Source organism: Eurypyga helias, unplaced genomic scaffold (genome assembly GCF_000690775.1).
Source record: "Eurypyga helias isolate BGI_N326 unplaced genomic scaffold, ASM69077v1 scaffold12062, whole genome shotgun sequence".
NCBI classification, from domain to species: domain Eukaryota; kingdom Metazoa; phylum Chordata; class Aves; order Eurypygiformes; family Eurypygidae; genus Eurypyga; species Eurypyga helias.
This window is the reverse complement of record NW_010234109.1, coordinates 1-14,207: the sequence shown is the minus strand read 5'-3', so window position 1 is coordinate 14,207 and position 14,207 is coordinate 1. Positions and strand designations below refer to the sequence as shown.

The following is a 14,207-nucleotide window of genomic DNA, read 5'->3' as shown; positions in this document are numbered from 1 at the left end:
CTTACAGTAATTATGTATCTGTTCTGTTACCTGCTGAATAATTTATACAATAAGTACTACCAATACTTTAGAAGTAAAGTAACATTTCCTTATATAAACTACAAATTTCCTACAGAAACACCATAATAGTGTGGTACAGACATTCAACATGAATTATTTAGTCTATCAAAATTTTATGGTACAATCATGCATGCATTATTTGCATAACAGAAATGGATGGATAGATATAGTATTTCATTTTTAAAGCTTCAAACACAAACATAGACAGAAATCAATGGAGCACTTCATTAAAAAAAATGGAAGAGCAGATTTTACATGCAAAAAATTACTTTGTAAGATCCTTCAAATTTTATTGCTTTCAATAATAAACTAAAAATATTGCTGTCACCTTAATATTTTTGTAGTCTCCTTAAAAGTTTTTATTTAATTTCAGGGACTGCTCTAACCAATTTCAGTTTGATTCTGGAAGTACTCTAAATTTTAATTTGACATTGCTCCGATGGAACATGTGGAACATTAAGTCTTTACTATTCATGAAAAGGTTCACCAGAATGCCAAACTGCGTATATCATTATATTTTCACTACAGGACAAAAGCAATCATCTAACTTCTTATAATCAATTTTGCACAAGAATTCATGGGGTATTTCAAAAAGTTCACTTTTCAAAACAAAGATGAATAAACACGTGCCCAGCTCTGTTTATATGTTATTCACACAGGTGAATGAAGAGTTAAATCATTTCCTCTAGACTATGCAGGATTTGCATCCCTTCCATATCATCTCCACTTTGGTACCCAAATGTGTGAAAGAATAAAATACTTCATCACTTTATTTTAATAACATTAGATTCTGCAATAAATTAAAGCCTTGGAGTTGATCCACATGTAAAAAAAAGTTCATTCCACCGCAGAAAGAAAAAAAAAAAAAAGTATTACTGCATGGGATAAAAGAGGTTTACTCAGAGACTGACTGGCATTTCTCTGCATATGTAAACAAAAGAGCATTAATACACCAGTATTTAAAGACTAGATTGCCACCTGTTTTTTATAACACTAACAACAAAAAAAGGTAAGAAAACATTCTATTACATGAATCATCACAATGATTTGCAGAACAAAAAAAAAAAATTAAGTAATTGCTATTATTCCATCACAAAGAATAAATGTGAAATCTTGGCCTTGTGGAATTCAACAAATATGTTGCCACTGATTTCAATCTAATCACAATTTCACTTCAAGACATTTGCTGGCTTGAGGGGAGAAGAGTATCATCACTTACGTTGTTAAAAGTAGACCGTTATATCTAAGTAGGTGTGCTGGGTTTAGTCAGGAGAAGAAAGAAAATGAGCAAGAAAAGTTTATTTAAGAAAACCTGCCCCATGAATATACTACCATTGCTGCCTGGTGCCAATGAAAAAGAATCATGGATCTGTTATTTTGGAACAGCCAACAGGTGGTCGTTTTGAAAAATAAGCACATAAAGGCAGAAAAAATAAAATTAAAGACTTTGGAATACCATACAGAAATAGACTAGGTAGTAACAAACAAATTCCATAGAGTAGCATAACTAATATTGAAATAATGACTAGAACGCGTTTATGAAAATCAAGAAAAAAACTTACACAAAAAAGACTCGTCTGTGAAGACATCCACAGTAGGAGTGCAAATGATATGAATAGAAACATAACTACCACAAAGGTGAGCCAAGATGCTACAGAAAAAGGGGTCTTATTGTTCAAAGGCAAAAGCTCTTTGACCAGAAGCGCTCTGGATGGTGAAGGTGATAATATGGATATGCCTATTCTACTTACAATCCATTTATGACTGGATTCTAACAACAGCTAACCAATAACTCTAAAAGTAAATACAACACATTCTGTGGGACTCTCTTTTCCCATACGTAAGTCATGACACTTCCATTACATGGTCAGAAGCTACAAAACTTAGCAATAATAGACCCCAAAGCTGGAATCCTGGTTCAATGACACTAATGGAGAAATTCCCATTGACTTCAGTGAAGACAATACCTTCACTAACGCACAGTATCACATTACTTAAGCTAGAGAACCAGTTCTTCTATATATACTATCCCAATTACATGGCAATTCCAACTATGATTACTATGTAAACTGTAGCTTGTAAACTGCTAGTACGGTTACATCATTTTTTTCAGTCCTGTGACATTCAGAGCACATTAAATGTAACAGTCTCAGCCAAAAAAATGAAAACTGTTCTCTGCAGAGAGCATGTTTGTTGCAGGTTTTTCTCAAGCTGAAAAGGGAACATGGACAAGTTAAAAGGGTAGATATTGTGCAATTACAGCAGACATTAGCAAGAAGAATAATGCTAAACAAGCCAAAGTAATAATGCTGGGCTTTTTCAAACACTACCCTTTGCGTTCATCATTTTATATTTCACCATTTTCTTTGATTAAATATGTTTCCATATTCTTAATGTATATATGCTGAATGTATACTGCCTTTTATTAGTAAAACTCATCTGAACTATTATAATCATACTGACTTTTGAAAATAATACCAGTCTCTTCCTAGGTATTATTCACATAGTCAGCTCAGTCACTTAAGATAACCTGAGTGGATTAGAAGTTATTTAAGTTTGAAGGATCAAATAAAGTACTGCAGAAGGAGGAATTAAAAAGCAAAGCAAAGCACCAAATAAAATCATCTGCATGCTTTTTCTAATGGAGAAGTTGAGGACCTAAAGGCTAGGATGTTTGTTTTCTCAGAAATATTGTATGTACCTATTTAATACAGTTCATATTCTTAAAATGGCCTTGAAGTCCACAAAGTTCACTTATTTGGATATAATGAATATAGCATAGTGAGCGTCAGACGTATTCTGCAAAGCTCCACGGAGGAAGAGCACAACACAGTAAGGTAATGGATCCTCATGCTTTCATATGTTACAGCGGGCATTTTAAAAAAGAACTTACTGGATTGTACATCTGATTGAACAACTGCTCAGCTTGCTACATTGCAAAGTTGGAAGGGAGTGAAGCACAGACAGGAAAAGAAGGAAAGATCCAGGAAAACAGCATTAGCTCAACAAAACCAGTGCATTTGCACAGAAGAACTTGTCATAAAAAAAGTAGAAATTTAAGATTCTAAACATTCCTTGGTGAAAGTGAGAGGCACTAGGGAAACATAAATGTTGACTTTGGCTCCTAAAAAAGAATAGCTGGAGTAAGAAATTTAAGGTTTGTGTTACTTTCCCTTTCTCAAGTTAAATAACCCATGAAATAAAGAAAGGTGTCCACTTTTGATGATACATTAAGTGCTGGTCTCAAGCAATGAATCATGAGAAGTGCTTTTGGCTGAGGCTGCAATTTATCACCAAAGCTTCAAAGAAGGTAATAATAAAAGATTAATTAAATTGTATCATTAAATTTATTACTTTCCTTTTGTTTAACACAAGGCTGAATTTTCTATGCAGAATGACTTTCGAACAGTACCGCTTGGCAAACAGTACTTTAGCAACTGCAAACATGTCAGTAAGCAAGTAAATTTAAGATAATGAAAAACAACAAAACGAGGAAATTCTAGGGTGGATAACAAGATTTTATATATATATATATATACATACATATATATAAAACACTTCGCTACCTATTAGGTAATTCCTGTAGTTCTTTCACTAGCAAATGCGAACAATCCAGTTACATAATACTCAAAAAATATTTGGATCTAATCAGACCCCATCAAAAATATCTTTGTTATCAACAAATGAATCTTATTCTCTCCAGAATCAGGAAGGAGGGGAAACAAGGGAAGAGAAATGTCAACAATTTTTTTTTTTTTCTAAATTTACAGATTTTGTTTGGACTTGCCCCTTGTACACATTTCCTTTCAGTCACAGTACTCATTACCATTTGTGCTCATGGAAAACTAACTCCTAGCCAATACACATGGAATACTACCTTCATATTCATTAGTGTAATTTGTTAAAACACATAAATCAGCATTAAACTATAATGATTTTTACAATATCACAATGAGAAGTGCCTTCTCTATGATATTTTTTGAGAGAGAAGTGATGTGCAAGCTGCATTCAAATTTCTCAGCATAATAGACAGTCCCTTAGGGTCACTTTTGAAAGAGAGATATAAACTGTGCCTATTCCTTCTAGCTTCCGTAGTGGTTAATGTTCATGCATAAGCACACTTATGGGACATGCAGGTTAATTTACTCCGAACTATGTTGATGTACCCTCCTACGCTAACTCAGACATAGGGAAGAATAGTACCCAGATTTCTGTTTCAGTTAGTTTCCTAAGGAGTGAAAACATGGTGAAGGTAGTTTTCTGGGGACCAATTACTTTTAACACAGGATATTTACAGGTTTAAAAATAAAGTATTTTATTAGAGAAAATGTGAATTGAAAATTACTGTTTGGAGTCTACTATCATTAACAGTCACTGTTTCTGTTCAACTAAGTATGCCCACAAAGAAGGTTGTAACTACATTTTATTGTGGAAATACCTGGTCTCCTACAAATGTTGGGTGAATTTCCATTGAGACTTTATGCTGTATTTATGATATAATAAAACTATTATGTTTTCAAATTTCATTTCATAATCCTTTGTATTTATACACAGGGAACATACTCTCTTTTTATATGAAAGACGTCCCAGACACTCTGACTTTATAAGTGCTTATTTTTCCGTGACTGTATGATGTGTTTATATGTTCAGTCATAAAAGAGTGACTTAGGATTTCCAGTCCTTCAAGAGGATTTAGATTTTTTTTTTAAGTGATATGTGCTTTTAGAGTTTTTTAACTATTTTTTGTAAATGAAGAAACTACAGATATTTCAAATTCTTGTGAAGTATATTTTGTAGTGAACAGCAAATTACACACACATTTTCTAACAAAAGAAAACAAAATAAAATACTTCCAGAGGAATAGCTTCTTTGGTTATTTTAATTCTGACATCAGTAGCATTTATAAGCTGTCAAGCATTTAAAGTAGTTGTGTTTCCATTAGAAGCTTTTGTATGTGTTTATTTAAAAGATTCCCTTCCTTCCTGTCCACCACTGAACATGTAACAAAGGCATCTAATTGCACATATTCGTTCTGAATTAAAAAAATAACACAAGTATAAGGTTTACACTCTGGTACCCTTTATACTTTGCAGTACCTTCTTCACACTGAAACAATGCTTAAACACAGAGCAGGATACTATTTAACTTGGGTAAAAAGAGCATCAGGATATCATCCTAATGGTGGCAACATTCATAGGAGAAATCAATATTCTATTCTAGAAAATTAAACATTAGATATCAACATAAATAATAACGTTTGACATACACGTAGTCATGAATTGCAGAAGGCAAATGTAATGCCTACACCCATCAAGTATGTCACGAGATTGGTGTTCGAACAATGACAGCAGACATTACCAAAGGACACAGAAGAAAGTCAAAAAAACAATGGATGGTGGAAAAGGCATCAACAAACTTGCAAATCATTTAAGCAAAAACTATTTTAATGAGTCAATTTAAATAAAACCATGTTATAAAATATAGTATTCGTGTTCCTTTAAAAGCTTGCTTCTACTTCGTGCTGAATAGAACTAGTGAATTGCTAGCTGAGATAAACTATGCATTCTTTTGCTCAATTATCACAAATATGTTCACCAGCAAAGCCAAAAAATTGCCAAAATAAAGCCTAACTAGAGTTTCTATTCTGGAAGCTGATTTTTTTTTTTTTTTTTATTAGGAACTATAGCATTCCTTGGACAAATCTTTAATTTTTTCCCATGCTACAAACATTTCAGTCTACTTCTAATAGCAGTATAAATTCATATACATACAGGTTGCTGGTATGATAATTTCTTTCTGTCCTTCTATTTTCCCTTTAACGTCCTGCTGCCAGTTCATCTATTTGTAGCAGCTTGTCCGAATTCCCTCATATAGGTAGGCAAGATAATTTCCAAGGCCCACTAGTGGCTTTGGTGCAAGCTTCTTAAGAAAAAGTTAGCAGTATTTGATGCAAGCATCAGCAAATGGCATAATGGGTAGATTTTAGATTTACTCCAGAAGAGTAAATAAACTCATCTTTTCAAAGCGAGGGCATGAGATGTTGATTTTTGTTTTTCTGATTGTTGTTGTTTGTCGTAAGATGGAACTTACCTTTTTCAACTGTGCTTCCAACTTACTACACTCTTCTTTCTTTTGTTCTATGGCTATTTCTAAAGACTTAAGTTTGGAGTCTCTTTTCAGCCCTGCTGATGCCAAGGAAGATGCATGTTCTTTGAGATCGATTAAACTAGACTGAAAAATGACCAAGAGTAAAAAGTTAATTCCTAGTCACCAGGACACTAACTTATTGTCAGCTCAGTAACCACGTAGATCCTGTTCCCCCTCCCCTTCCCCAAAAAGAGTTGGCACAAAAAGAAGCGTTGATCGCAAAAGACAACGTTTTGAGAATACAACCAATTGGAACCACAGGAGCTGGCGTGCAGTGAAACACAGAAACATTCATAATACAGACAGTTGACATCATATTCTGGAGGTACAATCACTTTGAAAGTTACTGCTCCAACTGACAAAGGAAAACCAGAGCAACAATGGAATATTTGAGCCTACTGCAGGCTTAGGTAAAGGAAAAAGTAATGATAATGACAGACAACTATGCAAAAATTGAGGCAATATTTAATGTACAAAGGTGAGGACTAGGAAGAATGCTTAAAAAAATAGCAGTTCAGAAGCTGTCCACAAAAGTGGCAGAATTTCAGTACTTAAAATCATTCAAGAGTAATCCTAATGCACTTTCATTCATCAGAATGACACAGATAGAAGAACACAGACTTTACTGAAGAGACTGACCTCTTTTTCTGTCAGTTCAGCTTGTAAAGCATTAACTTTCTCCTTCAGGTCTTTGTTTTCTTTTTTATAAGACTCAATTTCTTCAAGTCTTTCTCTGTCATCTCGCTCCCTTTGCTCCTTCAAGCGCTCTATTATTCTTTCCTAACAAGGGAAAGAATTGCAAAATGGAAAAGTTAGAAATCATTTGAGGAAAAGAAAGAATAAAATTTCTATACGTTATGTAGCACTTAGAAAAATCTACCTTCAGAAACAGAGGATTATTGAGTTAATAACAGTATTAAAGTCAATGCAATATTTCCCTTGATTTCAAAAGCATCAGATCGTTTTAAATACTTGATAAGAGTAACATTGCACAGAAACCTCATTAAATACCTATAATGATACGGAAAATTATTCATCTCAGTAGTGTACTTCCTGGATTCATAAGCAACTGGAGCCTTGAATAAAAGGTCAAAACAGGGAGGTCATGACTGGTTTACTCAGCTTGAATTTGGTTATGTCTTTTGAATGCTAGTAGCCTCTATAGTGGTTGCAAGAAGTATTCAAGTTTCCAAATCTAATTAAAAATCAACCACTTGTTAACTGTAACTTACAATTTATATGTATTCTGAGAGGGGTAAAAAACCAAGTTGTCCAAGACACAGAAAAAGTACCCCAATACAACATGATATCTAAAGGAAGATTTTTCTCCATCTAATCAACAGTACCCCACACACATTTTAACTGAACCTCGTTTTTAAATATTTTGCTGAATTCCAGTTACAGTTATAATGATTGCTGAAAATCATCACCAGATTGGGTGATGAATTCAAAGGCTGAAATGTAAAACCCAGGTGCAGCTGTATGGTTTAGTTAAGTTTTGATTACATTCTTCAAAATCACATTCTACCAGTACTTGGAGAATGTAAATACTAATCAGAGAGAAATATTTAAGGTAAAATAAAATAACCAATAGAACTGCATTTGAATTGGGAATAGGTCAATTTAAGCAGAGTAGCAGGGGAACTACTAGTATCATTTTGGAAGTGGTAGTTTGGGGGGGGGGTGCAATGGAGGCAACCTCATTTAGGAAACTTAAACCTACATGGGAGAAAACTGCATCCTGTCTGAAGGAGTTCTACACTACCAGTGGTGTGGCTCAGGAAGAACCATCAGCATGATCATGAATCCTATTCAAATCCTTTTGTACTTAGGCTTGAAATCCCTTTGAAAGAGTTTTAAGAGTGAGATCAATACTTCAAATACTATTGTGTAGAACCGGACAAGATTGGTGGAAGCCTAATATTATTAAAAAGAGAAAAATCTCATGATAATTCCCTCTGTTCATGACTCCTTATACTGCCATATACATAAATACACACTAGACATAGATATATATGTATATACACACATACATATACACTACATATACATAAAGTTTACCTTTGCCCATAGCAATATACTATCAGCTGTGGTTATTGTATCCCAAAGAATACAATGCAAGTTTAATAGTTTAATAACTCTTCAGAATCCACCTAGTTATAGTCAGACTTAGTTTTATACCAATTCTTTCTTGAAGTTTATTTACCTAAATGATTTTTTCTCTTTATAAAAAATTAAACTTAACCTATTTCATCTTCCTTATGAATAGTCTAAATTTTTTCAGTCAATCACAAAAGAAGACTAATTTATCTGTCAGCTGCATAAAGCTAAATGTCAAAAATGTGTTAAAAGGCCCTAATATACCATGTTTTACTTGATTAACAGCTAACTTGCAGAAATCCCAACAATGTGTTCTTGTTTCAGACTTATTTGCATTGGCGAGCTTTCCTCCTGCACTAATCTGGGACCTCACAGGTCTAATCTCTTTGCACTTTATCACAGAAGCAGGAACCGAATTGCCACAGCATACAGCTCTATTATCAGACATACTCAATTGCTTATCTGCTGTATGCTGCTACAGTAGGACCAACTTTATAAATATCAGCTTCATGAAAGCAACCTCTTGAGCTGCTTTGGGCCAGTCCAAGAGCTGAGATATTCTTTGAAAAGTTTCTTGTTAAAACATCAAGGAAGCTGATAGCAGTCTTGCATCTTCAAACTCTTTCTTTTTTCTTTTTTTTTAATAGAAGTAAACTTACTTTTTGTTTATTGCAATGTAGCCTTTATTTTTGTTAAGCATTTTCGGTGCTTTGGAGAGACTCCAAATTTACGGGTAAAGAACTGAATTAATAGCTTTTTCAGTTTAGTTCTATAATGCACTGAAGAGTGACTAAAGTTGTGCCAATTTGTTTCTGATTCCCATGAGAGAACAAATTATATCAGGAGTATTGCCAAAAAAATACAGAAATTAGGAGTCAGTTTTGAAAATTTCTATGCTGTTTCATGGTGTCTGCATTAATTTCTCATTTAGCATCACCAACCTACCCAATCACTAAATATGAAAGAAAAAGAAAATCAGAGACAGATACTCGGAAAATTCTACTTTCATGAAGAATAAGGAGCTATATTTTCTAATTCAGAGCCAAAATCTCAATCTAAGTATTTTCAAAAACAATGCAGGAAAAACAAACTCAAACATTTGAGTTTTGGAACTTAAAAACAGCTTCATAATTCATTCATTTCATATGATCATGTTTCAGTAATTTTTCTTCCCATAAAAACTAAAACAGCAATTAAAATCAGTGAATTGTGGTTACCCAAACTTCTATAAATAAATTTTATTTCTATTTTAAAATAACAGATTCTCTTGATGCTCTTGGAGTCTTTTCTTCATTAATTATTAAATTAAAATTCTAAAACCTTGAATTGACAAAGAATTAATGTAAAGCCAAGAATTGTGACTAATTTCAGAGTATAACAAGGTGATACGGGTTTAAAGTAGGTCTGATATAAACTCTAGGATAAACTAGCAAACAAAAAAACAAACAAACAAACAATGTATTTCCATGGAAATTAGGTATTCTTCTTGGTTGAAAACAGCATCCTTTCTTGACAGCATTACAAATTTAAATTTATAAAGGTGCTTAGATTGATGCACTGTTAATACACTATCACTAAGGGTTTTTGTTTTCTCCCATTCAGACAAAAATCAATTCCATATTTCTACCATTATTTCCAGTGGAAAAAGATAAAAACTACTGATAAATTCTGAAGGCCTTAAGAAAGCTACTGCAGACAGGAATAGGGCTAAGAAAGGTTACTCACTGAGAGCAGGTAGGATGAAATGGAAAGCTGGATACAAATAGGAATGAGACAGACATGTAAACATAAACTGTCAAGGTATTTAGCTGCCAGAAGACACAAGAAAGCTAGGCATAATAATTTCATGTGGAACATCTAGAAGATGCCTACTGGCTTCTTTCAATGTACAGGTACATCCCAGAGGCTAGATTTAAGATTGAGAAACCTACTCTTGAAAAAATGGCCTTCAAGAAACCTACAATGAGAAAGAAATTGGGCAGGATTACTTTTTACAATAAACAATCAAAATCATAGGAAGACATGCTTTTACCTTAGAAACCTCCTCCTTATTGTGTCTAATGTTCTAAGATCAATTACTCTATTTCCCAAAAGCTCACATTAGTTCTACTCTGCAGTACCGTTTTTTGTCTTTTGTTATCTAATACTAATCACTCCTCAACTGAAAAAGATTTCCCAGTAGCACACAGTGATTGTCACACATTAAAAGCTAAGTTCTCAAGCTCATTTGCAGGAAAAGGCTATTGTTTAATAATTCTGTGTATCTTTTCCTTAGACTAAGGGAGTAGCATTTCTGAAGTAATACAGAAGGATAAGCATATCACTAACATATAGAGTACTTCCCTTTATATACTGCTACCTAACCTTTATAAGTAACGATCTCTCCATAATTGATTGAAAGTCACCAGAAACCACAGCACAACCCAGCTTCATGCCGCTTCTCAGAAGCACTGGCTTACAAAAGACACCATTGCCCTCATCAGCTGCAACAAGACAGAAATCTCTGTGCCATGGGAAACATCCCATGGCATTCACTGTATGTGTGTCTGGGAGCAGCCTGCACGCACTGCAGGAAAGACGCTATCCTCAGCTGACTGTAAGCAAAGAGACTACTTGGTACAGATTTCAACCTTAGGGACACCACGTGAGTTCTAATCAATTCCACTTGGAAAAAACACTAATCCCATGGATTTAATACTATTAACCACAATGCCTCGCTATTTCTGAAGCACAGTTTCTCTTCATTACAAACCAGTATAATCATAGAATCATAGAATCACTAGGTTGGAAAAGACCTTAGAGATCATCCAGTCCAACCGTACCTGTCCACCACTAAACCATATCTCTCAGCACCTCATCCACCCGTCTCTTAAACACATCCAGGGATGGTGACTCCACCACCTCCCTGGGCAGCCTGTTCCAGTGTGTGATAACCCTTTCGGTGAAGAACTTCTTCCTTACGTCCAATCTAAACCTCCCCTGGCGCAGCTTGAGTCCATTCCCCCTCGTCCGATCATCTGTCATTAGGGAGAAGAGACCAACACCCACTTCTCCACAACCTTTGATTCTTTCAAAATGTGTCCATTCATATATATCCATGCAACTCCAAGTGAAGTAGACATGAATTGCAAAAACATAGCTCAGAGAAGTATCTAAGTTTGCCTAATTTTTTCCAAAACATTAAAACTAACATCCTGTACTGGGCCTTGAACCTTTATTACAGCAATCAAATAAAGCTTGACACAAAACTTCCATACCATCAGGGTCTCTAGTGTTGTCACATTCAGTGGTATCACATAAAACTAAGGAATTCTATAGCACAATTTTTAAACAAACTTGGGACAAATCACTCAGTCAAAAATAATGCATCCTGCATTTAGTAAAATTTTACAATTTGTATGTCTGACAATAATAGAATATTTTATTTTCAGATACATACAAAACTTCTTAAAAATTATAAACACTTTTACTTTTTTTATTACTTTACATTTATTTCAACAGATTTTAAAATAGTAATGGTACAAAATTACTTGAAAACAACTAATTGCTACACATTAATTCGGGTTAGGTTTTAACCCAGTACTTTTTAATCTTTTGTATTTCTGGTAGTAAGAAGTTGACTATACATGATCTATTCAACACCTCCACACTAACTGCTTCCACTATGAACCCTGGCACTGTCATTAATTTAATATTTTTGACAGAAAAATAACATTACAATTGAAGACAGATTGCAACTTAGCAAATTACCCCAGCTAAGAAGTACTGCAGAAGGGCATTTCTCTGAAGTGCTGCACATATAGCTGAGGCAGAAAATGGGATACAAGATTTATTTGGCTTTTGGCAACCTATTTCTTGCTCAGTTGCACAGGAGAACTTGCAAGTTTGCAGCGTGACATTCAACTCTGCTTTCTGCATTGACAACAGTATCATGATGATTAAAGGACTTTTTTAAACTCTCAGCTGCCTCTATGGGCACTTTGGGAAAGTGACAATGTAAACAAATTCAGAAAAGATAGTGTACAAGGAGAAAAAACAGATTAACAAGTGCTTTGTGTCATTTCTTAATAATATGATGTGAGATTGGTGAGCACTGTATCCAGATTAGCAGTGAAAGATTAACAAAATGCATCTAACTTTCTTTACTGCATAAATCCTGTCAGCTTATCCATATGAAGCCACAGAAGTAATAGTAATGCCAACTTCTTCCACTGTTGTTAACTAGACAAATGCTAGTAGGGTTTATGATTAACCTTACTAAACATACTATTTATGTTTAAACATACAAAGAAATCAAAAACCTAACATTAGCATTTTGGGTGTTAGTGGCAACACCACAGTGGCATTTTAAAGTCGTATACAGTCATGAATACTTTCATGGGATTACACACTGCAGAACGGCCCACAATACTTCAGATACTTGCACTCACCTCTGCACACTGAAGTGATATATATTAAGATCCGTGAGCTGCAAAAAGTTGATACTTGTACCAATTTTTTTAGCATATAAATTCACTTGGATTACCTCGTATTCAAAGTTAACTGGAAGAAAAACCCTGACCGCACTGGTAAGAATGTAGCCACTAATTTAAACAGATCAGATTTGTCCTTTCTGCTAGGTATTTTCAAATTAAAGGCATATAATTTTTAAAGAAAATAAAAGTAATTCCCCGTTTTTTAATGAAATACAGCTTCTCTTATGCATTAAGTGTAGGAAACCAACAGTGCTAACAGCAAGCCAAGGTTAACAGTTGGTACAGTCACTTGCTGTTGGCACTTCAGTTTGGCTCTGCTTAACAGACAAAAGAACAGAATAATCAAGATAAAAAAGACATAAGACTACTCAAAACTCTACCTCCTTTAAGTCAGGTGTCCAGGACTTGCAGTTCTTTCAGGGAACAACCACTCATCCCACTGATTAAGTGAAAATCTTCTCATGTCCTGAGCCATTTACTCTGTCCCCGTTTAAAAGGGCATCCTTCTTCACTTACGAGTCCTGTTCAGCTCATCAGCTGGGAATCACCCCTTGCTCATCCCACCAGAACAGAGGCACCTGCTTTCCTGACAAGCTTTGTTACAGATGCTAGACCAACTTAAAAAGACTTTTTCTGGACACACTTCACCCACAAGAGCAGCACATAATGCTGTTTCATGAGAAAACATTACCTTTTCTGACAGAGCTTCTTCTAAGGTTGCTAGTGCTGTGTCTGTGTTACTAGAATCCGTCTGCAAAGACTTCACTCTGTCTTTTAGATTAGTTAGCTGTTTGTCTTTGTCCCTAAGTTGCTCCTGTAGATTTTCAATCTGAAAATGAAACAGATCATAATATTCATCAAGGTTGTCTTAACATTCAAAGTGGGACTTGCGTGCTAGGATCAATTGATTGTATGCTATCACATAGATATGCCTCAGTATACTGCCGAGTTTTTTACATGGTATATTTTCAACAGATTTTAACTTCTGTGTTTTCTATTTTGTTTCTCTTTGCTGAAAAGTATAATTTTCAAATAAATTATACGAAAAATCTCAGTGCAGTCAGGTATTTTATTATTTAAATATTTTCTGATATTAATCACTTTAGTTTAAGGTACTGCATTATGTCAGTAATTCAAAGTATGTGTGGAATTACCCCTTTAGATTATTCTAGTTGCAATAATAAAGACAAAGCAAGGGAGAGGCAACAGTGAGCCTTAAACTGAGGACAAAGAAAGATGATAACCTAACCTACCTATCTACAAACCTCTTTCCTGTAAAGGAAACTCACCTGGACAGAGATCAGGATGTTTATATTTCTAAGAGCCAAACCCAGAAACAAAAAAATCCAAACAACCTAACAGCCACCATTTCCACCCACTTTCTTCATCGCTATGATGATCTGGGGCAATCTCAAGCACAAGTAC

At 34.5% G+C, this 14,207-nt stretch overlaps 1 protein-coding gene across 1 annotated transcript in view; it reads right to left on the bottom strand.

Moving 5' to 3' along the window:
* Window positions 1–13,611, bottom strand: part of LOC104517328 (ERC protein 2) — a gene marked incomplete at both ends in the record, with an annotated part of 74,941 nt that extends 61,330 nt beyond the window's left edge. The window contains 3 exons of the mRNA XM_010161945.1: window positions 6,151–6,291; window positions 6,847–6,987; window positions 13,474–13,611. Coding sequence (XP_010160247.1) covers window positions 6,151–6,291; window positions 6,847–6,987; window positions 13,474–13,611 — 420 coding nt within the window. The remainder of the gene's footprint in view (window positions 1–6,150; window positions 6,292–6,846; window positions 6,988–13,473) is intronic.
* Window positions 13,612–14,207: the final 596 nt, after the last annotated feature.